Raw genomic sequence first — 25,812 nt, forward strand, 5'->3', positions numbered from 1 at the left:
TTCTCGATAATGGCAGAAGCTCTACATCTTGAAGAAGTAATTGTGATCACAGAAATGACCTAGAATGGCCAGTATAACATTCAACAGACCTCCTGATTATAATTAAAACGTATGGAAGACCAAAATGAGTCACTCCATTTGGTGACAAGCATGGTTAATTTCTCAGAGATGGTTGAGAGGTATGTGCCTCAGAGACAAGAAAGGTAGGAAAGACTTCTCCACCTTTCCACACAAGACAATATATAGCACTCCGGGTGTTAAGGGGCAGAGGGGAGCAGCCCTCTCCACACTGCACTTAGGAAGGCTGAGCTTACCTTGTGATAATAAGATCAGCTTTCTAATCTTTTGCTAAATCGATCACAAAAGAAAGCAAGAATGAGAGACAGAGAGAGAGAAAGAGAGAGAGAGAGAGAGAGAGAAAACAAATTCACATTCTAGACATCCGGTTTAAAAAAAAGAACTTAAACAATAAAATAGGGATTTAAAATGTTCTGATCACAAAATCATTTTCTGTCATAAGCGATCATCTCATATGCTGTCTTGATGATTTTCAGATCAGCTGTATAATCCAAAAATCATAAATCGAATTAAGATAAACCAAATTCACAGCATCATTATCATCCATAAATGAGTTCTACACAGATGCATGCAGGGTGCAAGTATGTGAGTGATAAACAGAAGCGGTCCCCACAGTCCCTGCTCTGACACTGTTGCTCCCTGTTTCCTTGGTGTCAGATGGCAGATGACCCCAAGTGCAGGTTGCTAAGCAGACTGCAGGAAATGCCTACTGCGCGGTCTCTACCCTGACACGCGGGTGTGACGCCCCCAGAGTTATTATAAGGATGTGGAAACAGAGTTACATTGCGTACTACTACTGTATTGATAAAACAATCTGCCGACCGTAAGTAGCCCCATGAAATCCTACCCCTCTGTTTATTATTAACACCCTCCCCACTTTCTTAATTTCACAAGCACACATTTTGTGATGACTGTAATCTAGAACTCTGTTGCTTCTCACACATCTGCAGTTACCACTTCCTAGATTCACTGCTGAGAAAACAGCAGCCAGACACACAGCAGTCCCATCAAGACACACTGAATAAGGGAGAATAAATTAACATTGACAAAAGGACACACTGATCACCCAGATGGACACCTCTTTCCTGAGATGACTTGTGAAATTACACATCTCTACTGATATGTTACCAGGAAGAGATGTTTCTCTTCATTTCTCACTTACAGCAATAGAAATCTGTAATCTAATTAGATGATGTACCAGCCCTCAATATCTGTCAACCAAACGATGTGCAGAAATGTGTAGACCAGCTCTGGCACTCTGTTCAACAGTGTCCCTTTTCCGCTGTCAGCAGTACTGTTGGCCTCTGCTAATATAATTACATTGACTTTTATTCAATTAAGTGCCATCCCTTGCTTAAAAAAAAAAGGCTATTTTATCAATTGATTCAGGTGTAATGCAATAATAAAGATGAACTCATGGCAGTGCATTAGCTCTGCTGTTCATAACTTCAGTACAAGGGTTCATTCATGGTAGTCGATTTCCATTATGCAACCACAGTTCAAGAGAATTGATTCTTTTATGCTCATTTCTTAATCTATTTCATTTTTGTTTAATAATCCTCCTAAATACCATATGCAAAACACTTGAAGTGAGGATGGGAAGAATAGGCTGTGGAAAGTTGGCTCATTCACCCTCATGGTAGCTGGTTTGGGGGATTTTCTAACAAACTCACACAGTAAGACTGGGGTGGAAAGAGGAAAAGTGAGAGAAGGAGAGAAAGCAGGCAGACAGATTCTTGAGAGAGTACTAATCCTGTTCCTCAAGAGGTCAGGTTCAGCCTCTACAGAGGAGACAGAAGGCAGCACTCGATCTTAACAAAGACCTATTGTTGGACTCTGGAATCAGTCGATCCAAACCATTAATTGTCATAAAACACCGTCCTCATGAGGAGATACAAAGACCTAGGGTTAACAGCAATTTATAAGTTTATTTGGATCAGCAGAATTAAAGAGGTAAAAAGAAAGGGAAGATGGAAGAGACACGGAAAGAACTCATGCCTACTAACCATCAGATGAAGAAAAGAGGACCCTAAAATGGGAGGAAGGCCAGAGAGTGCTGGAAATAGGAGAAAGACCCCTAGCAGAGGAAGCAGTGTGAAGATGTATGTAGTAAGTGGAAGGAAGAATTTATGAAGGAACCCAATTTTGAGTTCTCCAGAGACAGAGGTGGTTTTTCTAAAAATGGATTTACTGTATCTCCAGAAGAGAGAGAGAAATAATCATTAGCAAAAATCTAGATTTTATTCAAACTTATTATATCATACAAGACAGATCATAAACAGTAGGAAAACTCTTTCTACTTGCTTTGATTAGGTAGGAAATGCCAATACGCAGATGTAAATTCCTCTTGTGGAAAAAAAAATGACTGGGATGGAGAGAGAACATGAGTTCCTAGGTAGAAAGGGTAAGTATCTGGGCTTAATAGGGATCTGGTGTTAATGAGTACAGACAGTACTACTCACTAAGAGAGGAGTCCAAAATGTAGCCCCAAGAGGGCCACTTTCAAGAATACAAGCTAAATCTCATTCAACCTCCAGTCTCCTGCAGTAGAGTACTCTGCACATAGGAAATGCTGGGAAGTACTTTTATTTGCCTTCAATCAGTAAAATGCACGAGTCTTAAAGAAGCTTTTCCCAAAATACACTGAAGAAGAGAAAACAATGATCCCAAGACTAGAAGCACATAACAGAATATTTAAGAAAGGCATTGGTAAGACAGTGAAGGGTAATTCTGACCCTATTAATACCCCAGTGTGGTACACGGAAATGCTATATAATTAGGGCATGACACAGTCCTATAACTTGGGCTTGCTTGGAATTATAACCGCTTCCTCTGAACCTCTGTACTCTTTCCTACTCCCTCCACACTGTGAGTTTACCAAATGCCTTTTGAAAACTTAGATTATCCTTAAGAGCAAAAAGTAATGAAGCCTTCGGTCGGGGAGGTCATAAAACCAAACTTAACACTTTGAAATGCTGAGTGGAAGTACTCTAACTGGAGTAAAGTGGACCACCATTCTTTTTGTTTCTTTAATAAAAATTTTACTTATGTCAATTACATCCCAATTTAAAAAAAAGAAAGAAAACTTTACTATGCAACCCCACAAGACACCAAATTCATCAAACACAGTTAAGTAAATGCATAAATACAAGTGAGAGAAAGTAAGAGAGAGAAAGCAAATCTTGCTGGGCATTTCTTTCCTCATGTCTCTCTTGTTCTCATGCCCAGTTAATACTTAATATCTGACTCATAAAAATTAAAGTTAAAAACATTAAAAAGAAAAAGTGTTTTGAGGTTTTAACTTGGACTTTGATAAATAGGGAAGGAACTTCTAAGTTCCATGTCCAAATTAGAAAATCAGAATGTAGTCAAAATTGAATAGTGAATCAGACCTTGCATTACATGAAAAGTTGAACATCTGAATCTTAATTCTTTATCAGTTTCGAACCATTCTAAACTCAGTGAAACAAAATTCTTGACAAATAATTACAATATCTCAGGCAAAATAGAATTGAGGCTCCACATTGGATTAATTTTTGTCTTTATTTTCTTGCTTACCTCTGTCACTCAACACACACACACACACACACCCTCAAATTACACTGTCCAGAATGATCAGTGATGTATACATAACAGATACCATATATATGGGGTGTGTGCATGTGTGTGTGTGTGTGTGTGTGTGTGTGTGTATACACACACATATGCATATATGAGGATAGAGAAATGAATTTATAACCACTCTGGAAAAATCTAGATGCCAGATTTGAGTGTACTGTGGGATACGGAACAATACTCCTGAACAGAAATGTACATCATCTATCCAAATCCACAGAAATGAAAAATTAAAACCTCTGCCCCTCAGTAATTCTCTTCTTATCTGGATTGCTCTGACATTATCTGTTGTATTTAACTCCTCAAAATTTTTGTATTAATGGTAGGAGACTTACAGCTCTGTGAGTTAAATGACATTTTTGACAATTGGCAAAACTAGTAGTTGTTCTATAGGCTATTATTTAAAGACCCTCTCCAGAAGAGCTGAAAACCATCTTCTAGCTAACACACACACACAAAAACTGAATGTACAATTTTAGTGAATGCTCAAACAAAAACCACCCCAAAAGAAGCACATATTAAATGCAAGAAATAAAAGCTAAGCAAATTCTTGCAAATTAAAACTATGAAATTCAGTCACTTCAATCTCTTTCAATATAAAACAAATCATCCATACTGGTCACGCAGACAGTTCCCTCTACATTCAAATTATTCACTTGAAGATAAGCTCCCACCAAACTCTTTAGGGGTTTAGCTAATTTACTGCACAGATACGGCACGTCTGTTGTAATAACAGGTAGGATGTATTGGGGTCGACCATTTATCAGAATTAGACTTCTTTTCTCAATTCACAGTGAATTATGCTGCCTACATGACTCCCCTCTCTCAGAGCCTGCCATCCCCTCATGGCCCCTAATGTGGCAGGCAAACAAAATTGACAGTCTCATCTTGTCAACAAGGGGCGATTCTCCTGAGAAGCCATTTAACTTTGCCGAGGAAGCAATGTATTAATGTGCATGTCCCAGCAATGTTAATCATCTTCAAGCTTCCGACCTAACTTTGACGTGAACGAAATCACCAAATTTGTTTACTAAATGAATCGTAATATGCTAATAAGAAAGCATGACATATATGGAAAAGCCAAACAGATGGTTTGTTTACTCCACTTTGCAACTTTATAAATGTTGTAACTCTGAAGATGTTAGTGAGAATTATTGGTTTGTTGGCAGAGGCAAACGTGTCTTTCGCATACTAAATCTGGTGCTACAGTTAGAAAACAATTTGTCATCGTCGTGGAATGCATAAAAAATGTTAATGTAGTAATGGCATTTGGGAAGGCAGATTGGTGGATGGAAAATGTGCATGCCGGATGCTCAGGTTAAGTGTAGAGTTGATACCCACCAGCCCTGCTCCCTAACCATTTTACTTTTGAGTTGTATCTGACACATGAAGGCTTCTCCAGGGTGCTGATTGAATTCAAGAGCTACCTGTTGCATTGTAACGTGAGAGGAGTGCTACACTGTGAAGACAGTTATGTTTTCACAGCATTCGGAAATTTTCTCAATCAGGCAGCTCATATGGTGCTCAGTTGACTACTATTGGTGGGTAAGAAAAAGGCCATGAACACTGGCATCTTTTAAGGAATGAAATGAATCTGAGCTCTAATTTTGAGTTTTATATATATTTTTTTACCCTGGACGAACTAACCCTCAAATCTTCCAACTCTTGTGTTATCGTCTGACTTTAATAAAGAGCTTAGAAGACCGAGGTCTAAAATAATAGGAATGCATTCTTCTCTTGAAAATTTTCTGCCATTTAAAAAATAAGCATTCTTTTTTAATACGTACAACGTGAAACCTCAATTTCTTTCTGAGATCTTTTTCAAAGGAAATACTTTCTAAAACTAAATATTCAAAATGTTTTACGTCATTAAAATGGTTAACTTAAGATCTTTTAGAAAGGTAAGATGAGGAATGTCTGAGTTCCCCAAGGGAAGAGACAGAATCCTGTAAACCCTCAGTATTATGATTTAGCTATGGCCTTATCTGGAATTCTATATTAAAAATGAAACTACTTAAGATACATGAACAAAAAGGATGCACAAAATCTAATTTATGTTTTTGGTTAAATGATGTCAAATGTGCTAATGAAAACTTCAGTTAACTAAGTAGCAAGGCACCGATGCTACTAAATATCTCAATTTTTAGAAACATTCAATTTTTGTGAAATTATTTTTACTTTTTAGTCACATGAGCATAGGGATAGCAGAATTTTATATTAAAAAGCTGCTGATTTCTCTCAATATTATGGACCATTTCCCCCAACTTCTTAAGTCCTCCGTATCGAGACTACCACTAATCCTGTGGGATTTCCTCATGGGATTTCCATTTAGTGCTGAAATTTTTACCCATCTGCAAAAGAGAAATGAGAGAACAAAGTGATCTAAAGAAAACACTGCAGTTCGTCTTGCTGCCCAAGGATCACTTTGGAGCAAGAAACATTAGCGGCTATCCCAGCCTGGCGCTTATATCTCATTTGAAACATCTCCTCATTCCTGACCAACAAAGAAAATTTCAATAAAGTACTTTTACTGGTTTAACAACAGTGAGCTCCTGGGATTGTCAAAGTGCTAAGCCTTTTCCAAGGAGAGAAAAAATCAGCAGCTCAAATATAATTAACCTTCTATTCTCAATGCAAACTGCCACGCACAGGAGCTCTGCAGTCTATTAGCAAAGTTATAATGGCCAACAGGCAGAAGCAAAATTGGTCAAAAAGTTGGCTGCTGCTGTCATATTTTTGGAATTATGATTAATGGCACTAATAATGTGGATGATTACTGATATGTGTATCTCCAGCAGTTTATCATATTGCTCTGGCTGCCTACGTCCACAATAAACAGGATGCTATCATTTACCTCTTTATTGAAGGCAATCCTTCTCTTGAAGGAGCATATTCTAATTACTTCGTAATGTTTTATGTCTTAAACATTTTGCAGCTCTGGACCTTGCCAACTGCTTCATGTCTACCATTGATTAATTACTGAATGTTTAATCAAAATTTAGAATCTAATGTAGTCATTTATGAGCACACTGCAGTGCCAAAGTAGTTAGGCTTTGCTCCCAAGTTTGGAGAGTGTTGGGTTCAAAATCAAATCCCAGCTATGTATGAGGATCCAAGAATTTCACCTTGGGTGCTCTGAGGTTGCCAATTCTATCTGTGCTGATGAATGGAAGGTAATCTAACTACAGGGTAAACAGCATCTTTACCTACCCTCTCCCTACCGATTTTCCTATCCTCTCTCCCCAATTCCCCAATCAACAGAGCAGCACCACTGGCAGCTTCTGAGAACAAGAAGGTCCTCGTGAACACCCATCACGAGAACATAGTTTTGAAGTGGTTAAACAAGTGAAAAATAATTTGCTGGGACAAATACATGAGTTTTTTTTTAATGTGGATTTTTTATGGTACTGTCATACAACCATTCACCGTTGAAGTTAAGTGTTTTTTTAATACCATTACTGAACTGCTGAAATGGATGCTAATATAGCTTGGAGTGCTAATGTCAAGTCCCGGTAATAAAAAAGACAGACTGCTGAATGAAATAATTTCACGTAAAAAATAGAACAAAAGTGCTCTCTCTCTTGCTCTCTACTTTTATTGAATTGGGACTGACTGAGCCAATTGCTTTAGAAGTCTGTAAAACACAATTACTAGTGAGCGAACTGACCCACCAGTGCCCCCTCAGTGACAGAGCAGGCTAAAAAGGCAGCAGAGTCAGAGAGGCCCCCCTCAGCTGGCCATCAGACCGAAGAGGCTTCCTTCTGAATGTCTGTTGTGCTCATTGTCCAAATCTGTCTCCTTTTACTTACAAAATCTGGTTATTTCTCCACAACGTGATAAAGTAACTTCATATGTTACTTTCTGAGATGAAGATGTCTGTTCTGGCAATTAAGGATGATCTGTCTTTTGATATGCTTATTTATGTGGATGTTTATGTATAAACACACATACCTTACGCGGATGCACTTAGATTAGGACGTTAGCGTATTTTTTGAATAGCTGGTAATAATTCAGATTGATATATGCTCCAGCGAGACTGAAGCATCACTTATATATGTTCAGCTAGAAACACTTGGCTTTTTTTTTTTTTCCCAAGGTAAAGTCAAAATAATTAGAGCAAGCAAGAAAAAGAATTGAACTAGAAGTGGGTAACATTTTTCCCCCTAGTTAATAAAAGAAGTAATAAACTCCATAAAGTACTAGAGTTAAGATCACTAACACTTCAGGCATAACGGCTTTTTACCAGGAATTTACAACTCCTGTTTTAATTCAAGCAGCTTGCATTGGGACATAAAATCTAGGTATTTTTTAAAAGTGTAGTTTTATGGTAAGTAACTGAAGAAAAACTGTCCTCTCCTACAAACTATTCTTTCCTCTTCTTTCACAGCCTCCTCCTTTCTCACACATGCGTGTACACATGCACACACACACACACACACCTTGGCACTCAAGAACTGAAGTTACTAAATCCCTTTTTTATGACATTGTAATTTTTTGGCAAGTGTAAACTCCTTTCATATTCTGCCACATTCATTTATTTGAAGCTTGTGGGAGTCTTACAGCAAAAACCTTAAATTATTTCTGAGGCTTTAAAAAAAAAGAAAAAGAAATGCTCTCTAGCCCGACCTTCACTAAGAAATTTCAACAGAGAGAGGAGAGTCTCCCTTCCTCTTAGCACAACAACAAATGATCGCTCACAGCGAGAGAGAGCTGGTAAGGAGCCTTTCACCTAAGAGAGAGCCACTCTCGACAGGACGGATATAATCGACTGCTAATGTACGTGTGTGGTCTTACAACCCACTCTCAGTGCGAATGGCCTACATTTTTTAAAAAGGAAAAATGATCACAATCAGAAACAGGTATCTTAAATAATTATGTAGAAGGATAATTATGACCAACAAGGTCAATCAGGGTGTCAGGTAATGGTGGCAGACCCCTGGGAGGTGGAAATCAGGAAGATGACCCTTTCAGAGTGTTGCTATCGTGAAACATACTGCCTGTGCACTCAGTATGTACATTCTGTTCTAAGTGCAATTTTTGCCTGAATTTTCAAGATAATGCTGGCAAGAGAAACAGCTTGTTCCTTTCCAGGGAAGGTAAGGAGTGTGTAGGAAGCATGTTTGTGCAATGGAAGGTATGTATCGATAAGAGATTTAATGTAACTCTCATCAATAGAAATGTGTAAGAATCTCTTTGTCATTCATCCACCATTAAGCTGCGTTGTCTATTTGGTACTCAGTCTGGAAGACGGTGGAAGTGACTGGTGTAGTTCTTGGAGTGGAGGAGTGAAAGGTCAGCAGAGGCTTAAATGAGCTTGTCTTACATCCAGCTGGGCCAGCAGGAGATCATTAGGAAGATCCGAGGCTCACTTTAGGCTTGTCAGAGTCTCTCCCCATGATACAAGGAGACCGTTTTGCTCATTGCTCTTCTCCCACTATATAAAAAGAACCCCAGAGACAGGAATGACACCAAAGTTTATCTTACTACCAAAGTTTCGCTTGAGGAGGGCACAACTAGCAATTACTCAGAAGGGGGATTTATTTTGTTTGTTTGCCTTTGATGGAAAGTAATGGAGATAAGTACAAAAGACCTATTGATCTGCTGGCTTCTATTGTGAAACCAAATAGAGTAAAGGAGGCGAAATCTCTTCCTTAACATTTAAGTGTCGGAGGACCTGCACAACTTCACTTTATAAAAGATTTTTGGAAAAGCAGAGTTTCAATTTGATTTGCAAACATACAGGAAGTGAAATGCTTTAAAATGTTCTCTTCTTGTACTTGAAGAAAATTAACACAGTGTATTTGACAGCTAATTATATGAAGGCAAATATACTAATAGTTATCTTGAACTGGTGCTAAGTGCCTCATTTCTTGAAGGTAGTGAAATCATGTGCATTTATTGAAAATCTCTCTTTAGAAAAGTTCTTTCTAAGTTTCCAAACATAGAGAATGATGGAAAAAATGGATGTTGCTGCTGAGAAGGTGATAACAGGAGGCAGGTAGCATGTTTTCGCATCTTCACCTCTGTTGTTAATGTATGCGGTGGCTCATCAGAGGTAGCTCATGTTAATTTATTCCTGCACACCTGTACAGGGCTGGAAGTCAGGTAATCAGACAGGCAAAAACTATCCATCTCTGCTTTTTAGCTACAGCTACCCAGAGGCCTATATAGGAACAAATTTAGTTCTGGAGACATCAGCAGGTTTTAATAAACCAAATACAGATGTCTTCCTCCATACAAATCAAGAAGTTTACATGTTTAAATCTGGACTGATTTAACTAGCAATCAAAGAGAAGGTTCACACTTGGCACCAATGGTTGCCTCATATTTATTTATAAATCACCCTAAGCAAATATTATTTTGTTTTTAAATTTATTCATGGGGCTGAATCATCTTTCCTACACCTTGAAGATTAAGCATACATGCTTACCTTTCTAATAAAATTTAAGACAAACTCTGGCAATCAGCAGCCACTATTCTCAGAAGGGAGGAACAAAGATGGTGAAGATCACGTGAGATGCAAAAAAAAAAAAGGATACACAGTTCTTTCTAGGCAGATTACCTCGTTTCTGTGTGCAAAGTCTTCATTTTAGTTGAGGGAGTTTTAAAATTGCCAATCACTAAAACAGATATAAATAGATTTTAACGTATCAGCAAATGATAAGAAATTCTAGGGAAGAGGACTGAAGGGCATTTATTTGCTGTTGTTGTTGTTGTTTTAATAAAAACCAAGTGTAACTTATAAATGGGCTTCCCTTATACACAGGTGATCCATGGCCATTCAGCCCAGGGATCAAAATTCAAGACAGATGATGAGAAATGACCAAAGGTAAACCAGGCCCAGCTAATTCTGACTATGACAAGTCTCCAAGAAAAGTTCCTTTATAAAGACTAGGTTCTAAGCCAGTTACAATTTCTTCTTTCCTGGGAGTTTTTCATGTGCATACTTCAGAACAAAACGGAGGGCCAGCTTCCTGATCTTTGAAAGAACAGTATCTTAGTAGCAGAAAAGTTAAGAGATAAACAAGCAGGAAGGAAGGGTGTTTAGGGGAGTGTCAGGTCTAACACTATATTACATTATCAGTTTATACATAAACACTTCAGTAATCACCTTATCGTGCCATAGTTCTTCACAGAGAAAATAATTTACATTTCATTTCTATAACTCAGAATAAAAATTATTCCTAAAGCCACCTAGTGACTGGATGAACTGATCTTTGTGTATACTGTTCTCCGTCATTAGTGTGGAATGGTCCTCTTTGCTTCTGAATTTATTACACTCACACTCAGTCACAACTGTATAAAAAAAGGACACTTTCGACACTGTGCTTAGAACCCTCAGCCCTAACAAACCATGCACGTTATCACCCCCCGAGCGCTTCTCCCTTTGTAGGATTTTAGACAAAGAACGTTCTTGCTTATCAAAATCTTCAACTTGATCTTATAAAATCTAGGAAGACCATAAGCAAAGACCTGGAAATCTCTAACTGCCAAACATAAAACACAGTATTTAACATCTTTCTCCTCGTATCTTACTAACATGCCTATTTGGAAACCAAAAACGCAATTCCCTTGTGTACAGCCATTTTGGAAAAAGTCCAAGAAGACCTGGGTATCACTTCTGTAAGGTGTGTGTGTAAGACTGAAGACAGGAGGACTGCTTTTATAAACAGAAGGAAGAGGGTTATTCTGTTAGTTTTATCATACATATCCTGTAGCCCTGCACACTTCAGCCCCCACTCAAAATCCCCTCTAATGCTTTATTTGCACAAGGAAGACATTGTGGAGTCAAGGATGGATGAATCAAGACTCTGGGGAAAGGAGAGAAATAGGCCTGAGGACAGCAGGATTAAAGCAAAGAAGCGTTTCTGTTTGGGAAGGTCTGCTGGCTCAGAGAAAGGTAAGAAAATCTGCCTTAGCTTCATCGTGAATTGAAGGAAAAAAAAGCAGGACCCAGATTCCTGGGGCTCTTGTGACTAATATGGCAAAAGTGAAGACAAAGGGGGAAGGTAAGTCCAAGTGGTAGATCCGAGATGTAGTCCAAGAGGCTCTGTTAAACAGGAGATTAAGTTACAAGTCAACATTAGTGGAAGAAGTGATAAGAACTGGCTGAAATGGGAGTATGGTTATGTCTGAGTTCACGCTGTGGAGATGCAGGAAGAGGCAGGTACCCTGATGGCATCACTGTTTCTGGTTACGCGGTGGTAGCTATGCTTGCAACATATGTTAATTCGAGTCATAGACTCAACAAGGATGAACACTTGTTTTAAGGAAAAGAATGTCAAGAAGTATCATAGTTTTTGTGAAGTTTTTAACTTGGGATAAAATGTGAGTATTCTTGAAAAGCAAAACTTCAAGCGAGAATCAAAAAACTTTCTTTGCACAGTATGTTTTTTCAATTTGCTTTTCTTCATTTATCATGTGTTACACAACTCCAGAATTATAAAGATTAGCTGTGATGTGAGATTTCACCCAAACGAAACGTATCACCTGTCTTCTGAGGTTTGCAGTCTCCTGTATGGCTGAACACACATGGGAGAGTATCTGTACTCTGCTTCCCTAGAATATCCCAGGTATTCTAGACACTTATTCTAAATTTCCATATGGCTAGTCATCCGCCAAGCTCCTAATCCTTAGAATAAAAATGGAGATTGAAATATTCTCCTGCTATTAATAAATGTTTTTCCTTAGACAAACCACCCTTTCAACAGCACCTACTTATGCATTTGGACATAAGAACACAAGTGCTTGTGTTTTCTACTGGTTTGACATAAATGAAAGCACCACGCTTCGGGTATTGTAGCCTTTTGGTCCCAGAGCCATTTATGCCAGTGTTATGACTTGCAGTATTTTCAGCAAACCAACTAAAACTGTGATAGGAATTCATGCAAATAAGCTTAAATTTTGGCTTGTCTTCAAACACTCCATTTCCATAAATATTTTATGCAGGTTTTCATGAGTCTTTTATTTTTGTTAAAAAAAAAAATCCAATGCATTAACCTCATTATCACAAGTGCACTATTTCAAATATAAAAGAATGAATATTACTCACAAACTTGGGGGTAGGAGGTTGTGTATAGTGTTATATTTTATTATTCAAATTGTAGCTATCTTATCTACTGTGTTCTGGTACTGTCAACGATAACGAGAACCTGAAAAGGACTTTGTGATTGTAAACCGTTTTTACAGAACAAGGTAAATGGAAGTGGGGGAGAGGGGTGGGGAAGGGGAAATCTTAAAGAGCTTAGATTTCTCTTCAAAGCATGTTTTGAGTTGCATAAAGAGAGCCACTTGTTTTTCTCAGAAACGTTGCTTTTAATGGACTGGGCCCCTTGGATTTCAGTACTATGGAAAATATTTAACTTTTATTTTTAAAAAGATGTATCTTTTAAATATGAAGACAAAACCGAGTATTTTAGAAGCAGGTCACTACTTTTCAGTGGTACTTTTATTTTATGTTACTTTGTCAAAGAATTCTACCCAATTGATAAGCGTGAGAATTTGGGGGGTGGCTATTTGGAAACTTTCCAGTTAATTTTGTGTCTTCTACTATATTGATTTCTACCATGTAATGACATTTTGTCTAAAAATATTTTTAAAAGACAGCATAAAACCAAAAAGCCACAGCGGACGTAAGAGGAAGAATTAACTGGTGTGTGACTCTGGGGTGGGGTGGTGTATTATGTAAATGATCTGCTTGCAAGCTTATCTCCTCAAGTGTAGTATGACTGTGTTACCCCACCACTGACCACCTTGACACATTCCATTTATATTACATTTTCTTTAGGATTGAAAAAGAACATTGGAGGTTTAAGACCAGCTGCTTCTGTTTAAACCCAACTGTTTCAGAGCTGTAGCCACATAGCTAAGGTCTGATGTCATCTCAAGGCTGGACATAATATATTCTAACTGATCCTAAAAGTATATGCATGCCTCCCCTTCCGTGCATAATTCCCACGACAGACTGTATTTCAGAGATGTGCTCAAAGACACTGTGAAGTTAAAATACAGAAACCCATACCACCATACCATTTCCCCACATTAAATAATTATTTTAGTCCCATTTTCTTCTGATATTTTCATGACTCTTAAAAGAATTCAAGGACACACTGAATACTCATGTAAGAATGATAACATTTCTGGTTATACCTACGGAGATGCAGGCTGTCTCGATGTCCTGGACCTATGGTTCTTTCCATCCGTAAATTTCTGTTTCTATATTGGATAAATATGTGTGTATGAAGATAATATATTGATTTAATTAAAAAGCCACAAGGCAAAGCAGAAATATATATAACAGAAGCTGCGGCTTCTAAGTGAAGCTTCATGAGGAAGCAGGGAACTGTGTACATAGTTAACTTATTCACACCTAGATGCATGGGAAAACACACATACACACATACACAGAGCACAGAGAAAAATGGCGTGCATTACAGGGTAAGATGGCGTATGATTCTGCATGCTTAATCATAACAAGCACCAACTGCAACAATCCTTCATGAGCATGGCAGCTTGGTTATCTCATGGTCACTGTGGACAATCTTTACAGTGCATCAAAAACATCTAAGTTGGATTTTTTTAATGCTGAGTCCAACATGACTGGCACCCTCCACCCCCAGCAGGAGCAGCCAATGGAGATTTACTGACCTGTCTCTGCTTCGGCGAGAGGGGAAGGCAGCATTGCAGCCAGCCACCGTGCAGACATGCATCTCTTTTAAGTGAACATTCCTGTAGTGGAGCTTCACACTGTAGGAGCTTTTGAAACTCTTCTTGCACACGTAACAGATTTTGGGGTCTGGGCTAGAACACAGGTCACCTTCTGGGGAGAACTTTTGAGGGCTGCCATAATTCAGAGACGATGTAAAACTTTCATGCAGGGCTGCCATGCTGGCCCCCCCACCATTGTACAGTCCATACTGGCTCATGTAAAACATGTCGTAAGTGGGATCTGTGAATTCTTCCTTCACCTTGATGACATCCTGGTGAGAGGGCTCACTGTGGTTCTCATCAGGCCTCTCACTGCTCATCAGGACTTTTTCACTCACTTCACTGTGAATGTGCTCATCCCCTTCCATGGACTCCTCGCCTAGTTTGGGCTCTGAAGACTCAGACTCATTCTCATAGTCCCGCTCAGGTTCTTGGTCCTCGGAAGTCATGCTGTCAGCCCTTCTTATTTCAGTCCTTGAAATGCACCGGGTCCTGCTATGTTTAGAAAAGTCCTTCACAGACATGCCTGGACTCATCTCCTCTTGGGAGTGGCAGTGATTGTCATGGCTCACATCGTTGACCACAGCTCCACCATCGTTGGGGTCATCATCTTCATCATCAAACTCATCAGCGGTATCAATGATTTCCTTCTCAATCTTCACAGGCATGCTGGACTTCCTGGGCTTCTTCTTGGGTGCCAGGTCGGCACTGGGCTCATGAGTGGCCATCATCACTACTGGTGCTGTGGGCTCAGAGGGTGGTGGGGGGTGCTGCTCTATGGTACCACTGGCTGGAATGATGGGACTGGTCGGGAGGGAGGTTGGAGGACTCACCATTTCCCCCGGAGTGAGTAAACTTCTATAAAATGGAGGAACTGGCTGTACAGTCTTTAGCCCAGAAAACACCAGCTGGCTAGGCAGAGGATTCTGTAAGACAGGGTCTAGTGGGGGAGTGGTAAAACCCATTGGGGGCCGGCCAGGGCTTGTGAGTGTGAGACTTGATTTTGTACTTGCTATGACAGGGGTGGCAGCTCCTGATGTGGCCCGAATTAAATCTTTGTCTCGGTTATTTCGTAGCATGGGCATGTGAAGGCGAGGATTAGGGTTTGCACTGTGGCGATTCCGGCTTCGGAGGGAACTAAAGACCATGTTGCAACCTTCGATGGTGCATCGGTGTTTGATCTTCAGGTGGACAGCATTATAATGAATTTTGAGAGTACCTTTGTCATAGAACGTCTTCCCACATGCGTTACAGAACACTCTTCCTTTCCTAGAGGCTGACCCCATCCTTCTCATCCGGTGAATCCGGAATGAGCTTTTTGGGTGTTCAGTTTTGGTCAGATCACTGACTGGGGCAGAATTCTGAATGGGGGATACGCAGGCTGGCTCGGTTTTGGGCTCCACATTAGTAATGCTGGTCAGGGCATTTCTATTGGGTGTCTGATCATTCTTATAAGGTGTGGGAGATACTTCAGATTCACTGCTCTCATTGTATTCATTCTGGGTTGAAAGGCTTGGTTCCCGCAGCCTCAGTCCTGGTTGCTCTAACAGTAACCCGTTTGGAGGCAATCCTAGGAGTGGGGCTGAGACTGGGTTTATGTACTGGAATGGAAGCAGAAATGCAAGGCTGTTGGGGATGTTTTCGAAGTGATGAATGCTGGAAGGGTTGCTGTTCTCTAGGTGAGCAAGAAGGCTGGGACTCCTGGTGCGATTATTGCTCTCAATGAAAGTCCTTATGTCTGAGTCTGTCTTTGAAGATGGTACAGCTACGGCCTGCCCTTCTTTCTCCTGAATTGCCATCAGCTCCACGATGGACTTGGTTTCTCCAAACCGCAGAAACTGCTGAAGGGTGATGATTTCCTCTTCTCGAGACATGATGGCCCAGCGGTCCAGTACCTTGCCGGCAGCATCCTAGAGGCCACATCAAAGAAACAACAAAGATAAACACAAAAACTTATTGATTGTGCATAATTATTCAATGCAACTGAAGGTGCTCTGCCTGATCATGAAATAGAGAGTGACAGCAGAAAACACACAAGCACTGTTCATAAAATCAACCCACAAAGCAAACTTTTCTGCCATGCAATTGCAGTAATTAGAGTCACAGTTAGAGAAACAGATTTGAGTTTAATGTCATAGCAAACAACATGTAGACCACTGGGGCTCTGTGATCTAACATGCCTTCGCTACTGCTACTTTAACAACAATGGTCTATATGGAATGCAACTATTTAGCACATATTAGTATAAGATGTGAACTCTCGCTGTGCAACCCAGGGAAAATGCAAAAAAATGGTACCTGAATCCATATTAAATAGTGACACCATAGGAAGGGATTAAGTACATTTTGTGAAATTTACCTCTTTGACACAAGCAGACACGATACTGGCTTCAATGATGAAAATTCCTTTAAATGGGAGCTATTATATAACTTTCTGAATCAAAACGATGAAAAAAGGAGCTTTGCAGTCTGTGGCCCCATTACTGAACTGTATTTTTCTCTCTTTAATGGCTGTATTTTAGTGTCATTTACTAATGGACACTCTCATAAGGTAGAGTTAAGGAAAAACAGTGATTGTTGTTTTTCTGAAAATTGATTGTAATCCTATGATTCAAAGTTTGAGTTAGACTTTAAGTATTTGACTTTTTATTATCTTGTTATAAGTGACGGTTATAGATATTTAGAAAGTAAACATGTGATGGATTTAGATAGAATAAATGTGTAAAAATATTGTCTCTTAACATCCTCCTCTGATAGCAAAGGGAGCCCACAGAGAATACACATCAGTAATCACCAGACTATGTGTTGTTAAATATACATTAAAAAGCATTTCACACTTTCATTTTTGCTAGTAACTATGAGATTTGCCTGGAGGTAGGACTTAAAAATCCTGCAATGTAATGTCAGGCAATCCATTTCAGCATGGGCTGGGAGAAATGTATTCAAACACTTAAATCATGACTCCATCATTTTCTAGGGCACATTCTTCCTAACCAGGACAGGACACTTCCACAACCTCTGTGAATAATACTTGCCCCAACCTGCCTATCAATTTAAGAAAACATAAAAATCTTCTTAAAAAACAAAATTAGATACTTATTAATTACAAAGAGAAAAACCATAACATTATAATGGAGAAACCTAGCAGACACCACCTTAACCAAGTAACCAAAGTCAACATCACCCGTGTTAAGTATCATCGTGTGCCTCCTGATATATACTGAGAAGGGCACATCATCTTTTTCTCGCCAAAAAATGTATAACCTCAATCTAAATCATGAGAAGATATCAGATAAACCAAAATTGAAGGGCATTCTACAAAACAGTGGCTAGTACTCTTCAAAGTGTAAACGTCAGTAAAGATTTTAAAAAAGGACCAAAGAATGGTTACAGTTCAGAGGGGACCAAGAAAACAGGACAGATAAATGTAATGTGAGAGTCTAGAGATACCATCCCAAAAAAAGACCCTTAGTGGGAAAACTGGCAAAATTTGAATAAAGTCTCTAGATCAGTTAATAGTATGGTACCAACCTTAATTTCTTAGTTTCATCAACTGTGCTGTGTTTACAAAGAACGCATCGTGAGGGGAAGCAGGATAAAGGGAACTATGCTACTTTTGCGATGGAATATTCTGTCTCATAGACTGTTCCATTCAGCCCGGTGATATAAAATTCTCTCTGGAACACAACTGTATGGTCTGAACCATGACAACTGGTAAGGAGATACTTATCATTTATTTAAATTACTTTACAAAAAAGAAGCTCTAATAGTTACGTGCCATTCCTCCTAAGGCTCACTCCAGCATTCTATTATTTTACACAAAGTATACGTGTGGGTATGTGCATGTGGGTGTCCATTCCTACGAAAAGGGTCCCTCTTTCATCTTGTAGATAACATGAGCCTTCAGATCAAACATCCTCATGCAGCTATCTGCTCAAAATACTTACATAATGATATGTATATATGGAGACTCTGGGTAATCCTGGAGTCCTGCAACAGCCAGTTTTTAAAAAGAATCACTCAAAGCAATCGGTATCCCTTACATCCTTTTTTTTTTTTTTTTTTTGGAATAGGGCAAAGCTAGGGGTAGTGTTGGTGTTATAGGTAAATAGAGAAATAAATTGTGATTTTGTATAGATTATCTCATTTGAACCTCATAATAGCTTCCAGAGCTCAGCAAATGTGTAACAGATGAGGGGCCAGGAGTGAAGGAAAGGGGGATGGTTGGCTGAGGTTGTCAAGATGCTAACTTGGGGTCTCGGACTCGAATCCAAAAATTTTGACTCTAAGTTCGTGGAGTGTAACGGCTGTCATCCATAATGCCATTTCCCAGGTGGGCACATTGAGTCTGTGACAATAAGGAATAGGACTTCTCCTGAATAAGGCTGGTCTCTGGAGCACTGCAATGTCCTTTACACTGTTTTTCTTTTACCATCAAATCCACTCTCTTAATTGTTTTTATGGAAGCTTTTACTGTGGATCGTTTCTCAGGCTGCAACGCGACCTGAGCAGCACAGTCGTTCCTTCCCAGGTAGCCTGCACCTAAGTCTGCATGTCGATAATGTACTTACACAGCTGGCGGCCTCTGGTATTAAAACAGCCCTCAGAAACCATAGCAACTGATCAAACCCACCTGAGGCATCTCCTTTCCATCCCCCTCCTATCTTGTCTCCCCCAACAGAATGCAGCAGTCCCATATGGTTTCTCTTTTCTCCTGGCCCGCCACAGCGCCTGCCGCTCTTTCTAAAACCACTGCCTTTCAGACCTCTTTTAGTCTTGAGTAGCTGTCTCCACTAAAATGGAACTGTTACGTTAAACCACTTACTTCTGGTGGAAGAGGTCTAGGTAAGCAAGATTTAGAACTTTGCTGGTAGCCTGAATCATAAAAGAGAAGCCTCATTTATAGTGGTAACAGAAACAGCAATTTATAGTTACATAGAAGGACAATGTAACATCTTTGCAAATAAATGTGCTTGGGAAACAGGACAAACATCCACATTACCCACTCAGACTGGGGTTCCCCTGACAGGGCACCTTCTGCATCTGGGTAATATTAAGCATCACAGAGTTATTTCCAAAGAAGCCACCATTCATATTTGATCAAGGGCATCTAGTATCATCATGCTCATAAACATAGCAACTGCAGAAAGAAAGAAGTTGACTTTCTTCTATAACATCACCGGTCTGCAAGCACAATGCTAGGAATGGCTATCGGTTAGCACATCCTTGGATGAACTGGCTGAATGGGATTTGGAAGTCACCAAAGAGGAAAAAGGAAGGCCCGGGGTTCTTTTTTCCTGAAGATCTCAGCGACAGAGATAAGCACGCTCGGGTGCAGTGATTCTCAAAACAGTGGCTTGGGACTCCTGTGGTAAGGCAAGAATTTCCATGAGTGGTCTACATGCTATTGAAAAAGGACCACTGTCAATTTTTTTTTTTTTAAACCAGTCTACAAATAATTGAGAACAATCATTTAAAAGACTTCGAGACAATGTGACAACTGCTGCAGCAACAAAAAGTGTGATGATTTTTTATTAATTTCCTTTTATTTTATTTAAGTATTGGCTCAAAACTGATGGGGGGTGGGGGAGGGGGAACTGGTCCTTCCTCACAGATAATTCAAGAAGTACAAGATCTAAAATCTCGGCCCCCATGCCGTGTCAAATAAACTGTACCAGAGTGAGTAAAAGCTGTAAAAAGAGTTAGGCATTTTCACAGAATAAACATTAATAAAACAAAAATTCAGTCTGGTAGACCAGTATGAATGTCCTGACTGTTGACCAACCCATACTGGGACATGGGTCTTGTGCAGGAATAATAAATCACAGCAGAGTGTGTAACTGGACTCTGTTCCTTCCCATTCCATTTTGCAGTCTGTAAGTCAGTTCCTTGAGGCCTTCCCATTTGTAACCAGAGTTCAGTGACCTTTAAACCTTTACATTGGAAATTGTTATTTACAAAATGAGGATAATAAGATTTACTCTGTTAAGTGAAATGTAAGGTATTAGTATAAGTATTGATTTCTTGTGAAATAACCAGCTATACTATTAATTAAAAGATGAGTAAGCCCAAATAATCCTAACTTATAAACCAGTTTTACTGGGTTCAGAAAAAGTATAAAACACTTAAAATATTTACATGTAAGTATTTTAAATGAACAGACTTCCTTTTATTATTTTGCTGGAACTGGTGATTATCACTCAGTAGAAATCTGGTACCTGGTTCTCTATGGCTCTGCAGACTGCTTTTTAAAAATATTTTTTGTAGTAGAATCAACTGTTATGGTTTCAATGGTTTTATTTAAGCCCTTTCTTCACGTTAAAACACAGTATATGACTCATAGTTTTAAGATCAAAGTGAGGTTGGTTGGTTTTTCTTACTTAAGGGAAAGGGACAGTAGAGAAGGAAAGGATGTAAAGAGATAGAGACCAGATAAGACACTTTAGGATAATGAGATTGTCAGGTGACCTCAGCCACAGACCCCTTAGTCCAAGAAAGAACCCATCTGTGTTCATGGCAGGCCCCACCATGCCACAGCACAGAGGGAAAACAATACCTTTCTTTCTGTCCATGAATGTAAATGACGGAGGAACAGTGAACAGAGCAGAGATCTAGGATTTATTTGCTGTAGCATTATTCAAATTATTAAGAAATAAGCAAATAGTTTAACTCTAAAAAAGAGAGGCAGAGAATAGTTTAATTTTCTGTTCTTATTACGTGAACTTCTTGTCAGTCAAATTTAAGGCATATATTTTTAAAGATCCTAAAATGATTAGCTAAAAATACTTCCTCTTTGATATAATTTAAAAACTTTTAATTAAATGATACTGAGCTATAGAGAAGGCTGACCACCTAAAACAAAATCAGAGGTTCATGAGATGTACTTTTTGATTTCATGCCTAGACTTGAAGTGCGCTATCTTAAATTATTCCAACGTAACCATGCTGGCAACTCATTTTCATGACCAGTTTCCCATTGGAATTTTCTATTTTTTATCCTTCAGGATTAATTCAAATATCAGGGCAAGAAGAATAGGGCTGGGTAGAAGGTAGAGAATTGTCAAATTTCAAGACAATGTAGGCTCGGTACTCTATCAGGTAAAATTTAACAGTAATTGTAGAGTTAACAGTTGATGAAACAATGCTATGAATCATAAATTTTACCTGGTTTTCTAGATGTTTAAGTCTTAAGGATAAATAAAGAATGGGAGAGCTATGTGATAGAATACACTGAGCACTTAAAAGGAATAAACTAGTGATACACAGTAAAAAACACGGAGGACTCTCAAAAGCACTAATGCTAAAAATGAAAGAAATGAGACTCAAAAGACTACCTGTTACAATTCCCATCATGGAAATTCTGGCAAAGGTAAGACTATAGAGACAGAAGGGAGATCAGTGGATGCCAGGGGAGAGGGGCTGACTACAACTGGGGAACTTTTTGGGGTGATGGAAATGTTGTATATCATGACATGATATAGATGCTTAGATGATACAGATACATGACATGTATCAATGTTTACATGAATATATACACTTAAAATTGGTACATTTCATTGTATGCAAAAATATACCTCAATGAAGTTGACTTAAAACATTAAATCATGCAAATTGCATGAAGTCACACTCAGAACTCAACATTCATAAATTTCCCTATTTAGAGACCATCTTACTTCTTGTTTCCTGCATTGTTTTGTGACCAGAATAACAAACACACATGTCTCTCCCATCAGTAGGGTATGTAGTATAATCCACTGTGACATAGGGAGTAAACAAAAAATTTCCTTTTTCTTTTTTTTAACTAAAAGATGATTCTTTGCTTATGTTTTATATGTGGCTTTACAGTAATATGTTACTAATTTAGAAACAGCTTTACATATATTAGGGTACAAGCTCATACATTTTTACTAATGGGGGGCATAGTCATAAAAACTGGAGACTGCTTCTCTGCCCAGTTAATACTGACGTGCGGCAGACATGCACTGTGTGCACGCACCTTCACGAATACTTTGGATGGTGTTGATGAGGAGCTGTCCGCTAATTCACCTTAGCTTGCCTCTGTCTGACTTTGTGCTGGATGCTTGGTTAGGTGGACATGTGTCAGGATGTGACCCAGAAATTAGGAAATATATCATCTAACTGCTGGGTCACCTCAGGAGCAAGCGATAGGCTCAGACCATTATCTCCGATGATACGACCAGGGGCATTCCATCAACTTAATAGATGGGGTCTGGGAATGGAGAGATCATGGGTGCCACTTGTGAGTGCAGAGGGCAGGCTCTGAGGACTGAAGTAGCAGGAGTTTGAGGGAGATACTCTGTGGAAGGGAACCCTTTGAATATTACATGTGGTTCAAGAAAAAATTATAGAAGTCATAAAACTTTCAGTCCTCTTTTATCCCTCTTCCCCACTAGTTACCTGTTTTAGGACTCAGATGGGCCCGTATGTAACATGCAGATATTTCCCTTTAAATTGTCTTTCTAAAGTCAAGCCACTCTTAAAACTTTTCTCTTCAACCAAAAAGTTTAACTGGTCTGGGTGTTCTCCGCTTATATCACAGCCAATTTCCCCTCCCCCTTTTTGTTAAATTTTATCTATCTCTATAATTTATATGACTTGGCAATTCTAACTGTGCATGGGTCAAAGTTTTGTGTGTCTATGTGCCTGCATGTGTGTGTATGTAAGCAGGCAAGAAGGGAAGAGGAATAAAAATGGTAAAAGAAAAAAATTATTGAAAGCAATAGATTCTGGGAAGTACTTAGGGAAATTTTTTAAGCAATGTTGTGATAATTTCTGAGAAACACTTGAAATTATGTGGGAAAAGAACTTGGCATGCTTATTTGTTTTAGCAAATTTACATTTAAACACATATTTCTTGGAGGGCACTGACTGAGCAAGATGCATCACTAGCATATACAGTGTACACTGAAGCAGTCTGGGTGTGTAAGTAAACAAAATTATACCATTCTTTATTCACACAGAGCTCTTTTATGTGATTGTGCTTTTCCACTACTTTAGGCTAATGTTTCTAGGCCAGCTGAAACAACTGTAATATCTGTAGGCAGAATGAAACATACTCATTTATACCATGATTGCACCAAATGGTTCAAATTAGACCTGATAAAAAAAAAAGGCAACGTTTGTTTTGGGTAATGAAAACCCTACTCCATTTCTATGATTTGGAAATTTGTATTTTGCAGAGTTTCTCAAGAGCATCGCTTTACCCTCAAAATATAAAGCTGACCAGTCACATCCTTGCTTCCTCCACTCCTCTCTAGGACAAAGGTGTCCCAAGAGAAAGAATCAACAGGGTGTGGGACACACAGAAAAGAAAAACTTTTAACTAATAATAATCAAGACTGTACTTTGTTAACGTTTATCCACATGAACATCCCCTTTGCAAAGAAAACAAATATGCTTTTCCTCATCAACCCAAGAACATCATTGTCATGAAATGAGCGTGCAAACATTAGAGCTAGGTATCGGCTTGCTGTGATTACAGAAGCTGGTGATCAATTCAGTATGTCCAGATTATAAAAACCTTGACCTGAAGTATCTTTCTGATTCTTCCTTTTTCTTCCCAAGGAGAAATGAATGCTACAGGAGGGTCTGCCATTGGTCAGTACGCTAGAGCTCTCAGAAAACTTTGCATTACAGAACTTTCAGTCAAAAGGAAAACTTTATTAGTCCTTTGTTAGTAGATATGCTAACACTGAAGTCTCCTCTCCATAAACACTATTTGCACATAGGGATTGGCTTTAAAAAAGTTACTTATCATACACGTTTGCATGTACCGAAATATGCACATGTATATAGAGATACGACTACCATTCTTGGCTTACTCCTTCTGTACATGAACCTCATTATAAATTAGTCTTATAACATTCAAAATGCTGGATTATGGGAAATGGTGGTACAGTGAGGTAAGGCATATCGAATTAATTGCAAAAAAAAAGGGACAAAGTCAAGGAATGCCTTTCCTCGGATGAAAGTGGACGTTTGATGAGCATGGCCCTTGATTGGAGTTGGTAGCAGAAGGAAAAAGCAACATGGTAATTTTCTGTAATCTTAGGTACTGGTGTTGACATTTTTCAACATATCAATCTCTACCCTTTTTCTGATCCACATTTGAAAATACTTTTCACCGAAAAAGGTACCTTTTAAGAGAAAAAAATAATTCTTGAAAAATTGAACAATACGTCCTCCCAAACTGATCACCTCTCTAACCAAAATAACATTATCAAAATGCCAGGGTAGTAGTTTTAAATGGTTCTTATAATTTTTAAAACATATTGTTTGACTTTTGATAAAAAATTCACTTTGCTATAGAATGTTTTTCATTATGGACCAGATAAGAATATATAATTTATAGAGAACTACCGCTTTTTTTCCCCTTAGTCACAGTCTGTATAGCATTTTTACTTTAAAAACTGTGATTATGATAGATCACTCGAGGGTTACAACACATTTAATCACAGAAGCTCCAACTAAGCTCTATTAAAGGCCTGTCAGGATTTCTTCTTTGTACCCAGGAATTTTAGCTTGTCTAGCTTAAAACAAGCCATACGCATTTCCTCTATGGGCATTTGTTTGCAAATAAATAAAGCAGGTGCCTTGCTTTGCCATATATAAAAAAAAAAATTCAGAGGCGTAAATTACTTTCTGTAATGTCTAGAATTGCACTTCAAAGATTCAAAAAGTATTTTTCAAATTACCTAGCTCCATTGTAAATCAAACTTGAGAAATTTCTATAGACATGATACATTTTAATGTTTAATAATAATCATTTAAGTTTCAAAATAGAGAATGTTAAACCCAGCCAATACTCCTAGTATACCAAACTCCCACATAAAATTACCTGTGAGTCCTTAACGTAAGCACAGAATATCTAACTCTGTACCTGTAAGCAAGAAAAGAATTTGTATCCTAAAGTTTCAGATTTTTGATTTAACATCACTTATACATAGTCCAACTTAGAGGGATATAAAGAATGTAAGTAACACCTAAATTCCAGTCTTGGTTTTGACAGTGACCAGCTGTGTTGGCTGTCAGAGCACTAACACCCAGCTTTGGCATTCTCCTGTATAAGAAAGTCTTAGCAGACTTTCTAAGGCTTGCTACACCAACATTCCATTATTTGACTCTCAAATTGCATCACTTGACTATCTATGCCGAGAATCTAGACACACATAATAATTTTAATTAAAATCATTTTAAACTCTAGGCTAATATTTTTCCTTTTAACCAACTTGTATACAAATTATTTTTAGAATATACATATTCTAGATGCTTCTCTTGAAGCTTATGTCTGGGGCAGCTTGTCAGTGACATAATTAGAGGTACTCATTTTTCTGGATTAATTTTTACTCCTAGTCAATTCAGTGATCAGTTCAAATGGAAACTTTGTCTGAAAA

The 25,812-nt window shown here is 38.6% G+C and overlaps 1 protein-coding gene across 2 annotated transcripts in view; it reads right to left on the minus strand.

Moving 5' to 3' along the window:
• Positions 1-25,812, minus strand: part of BNC2 (basonuclin 2) — a 419,913-nt gene that overhangs the window by 4,494 nt on the left and 389,607 nt on the right. For both annotated transcript variants that reach the window (XM_040631459.1, XM_040631458.1), the window contains 2 exons: positions 14,341-16,310; positions 13,843-13,908 (listed from right to left, as the gene is read on the minus strand). In XM_040631459.1, coding sequence (XP_040487393.1) covers positions 13,843-13,908; positions 14,341-16,310 — 2,036 coding nt within the window. The remainder of the gene's footprint in view (positions 1-13,842; positions 13,909-14,340; positions 16,311-25,812) is intronic.

Source organism: Ursus maritimus, unplaced genomic scaffold, assembly GCF_017311325.1.
Source record: "Ursus maritimus isolate PB19 unplaced genomic scaffold, ASM1731132v1 scaffold_17, whole genome shotgun sequence".
Classification (NCBI taxonomy): domain Eukaryota; kingdom Metazoa; phylum Chordata; class Mammalia; order Carnivora; family Ursidae; genus Ursus; species Ursus maritimus.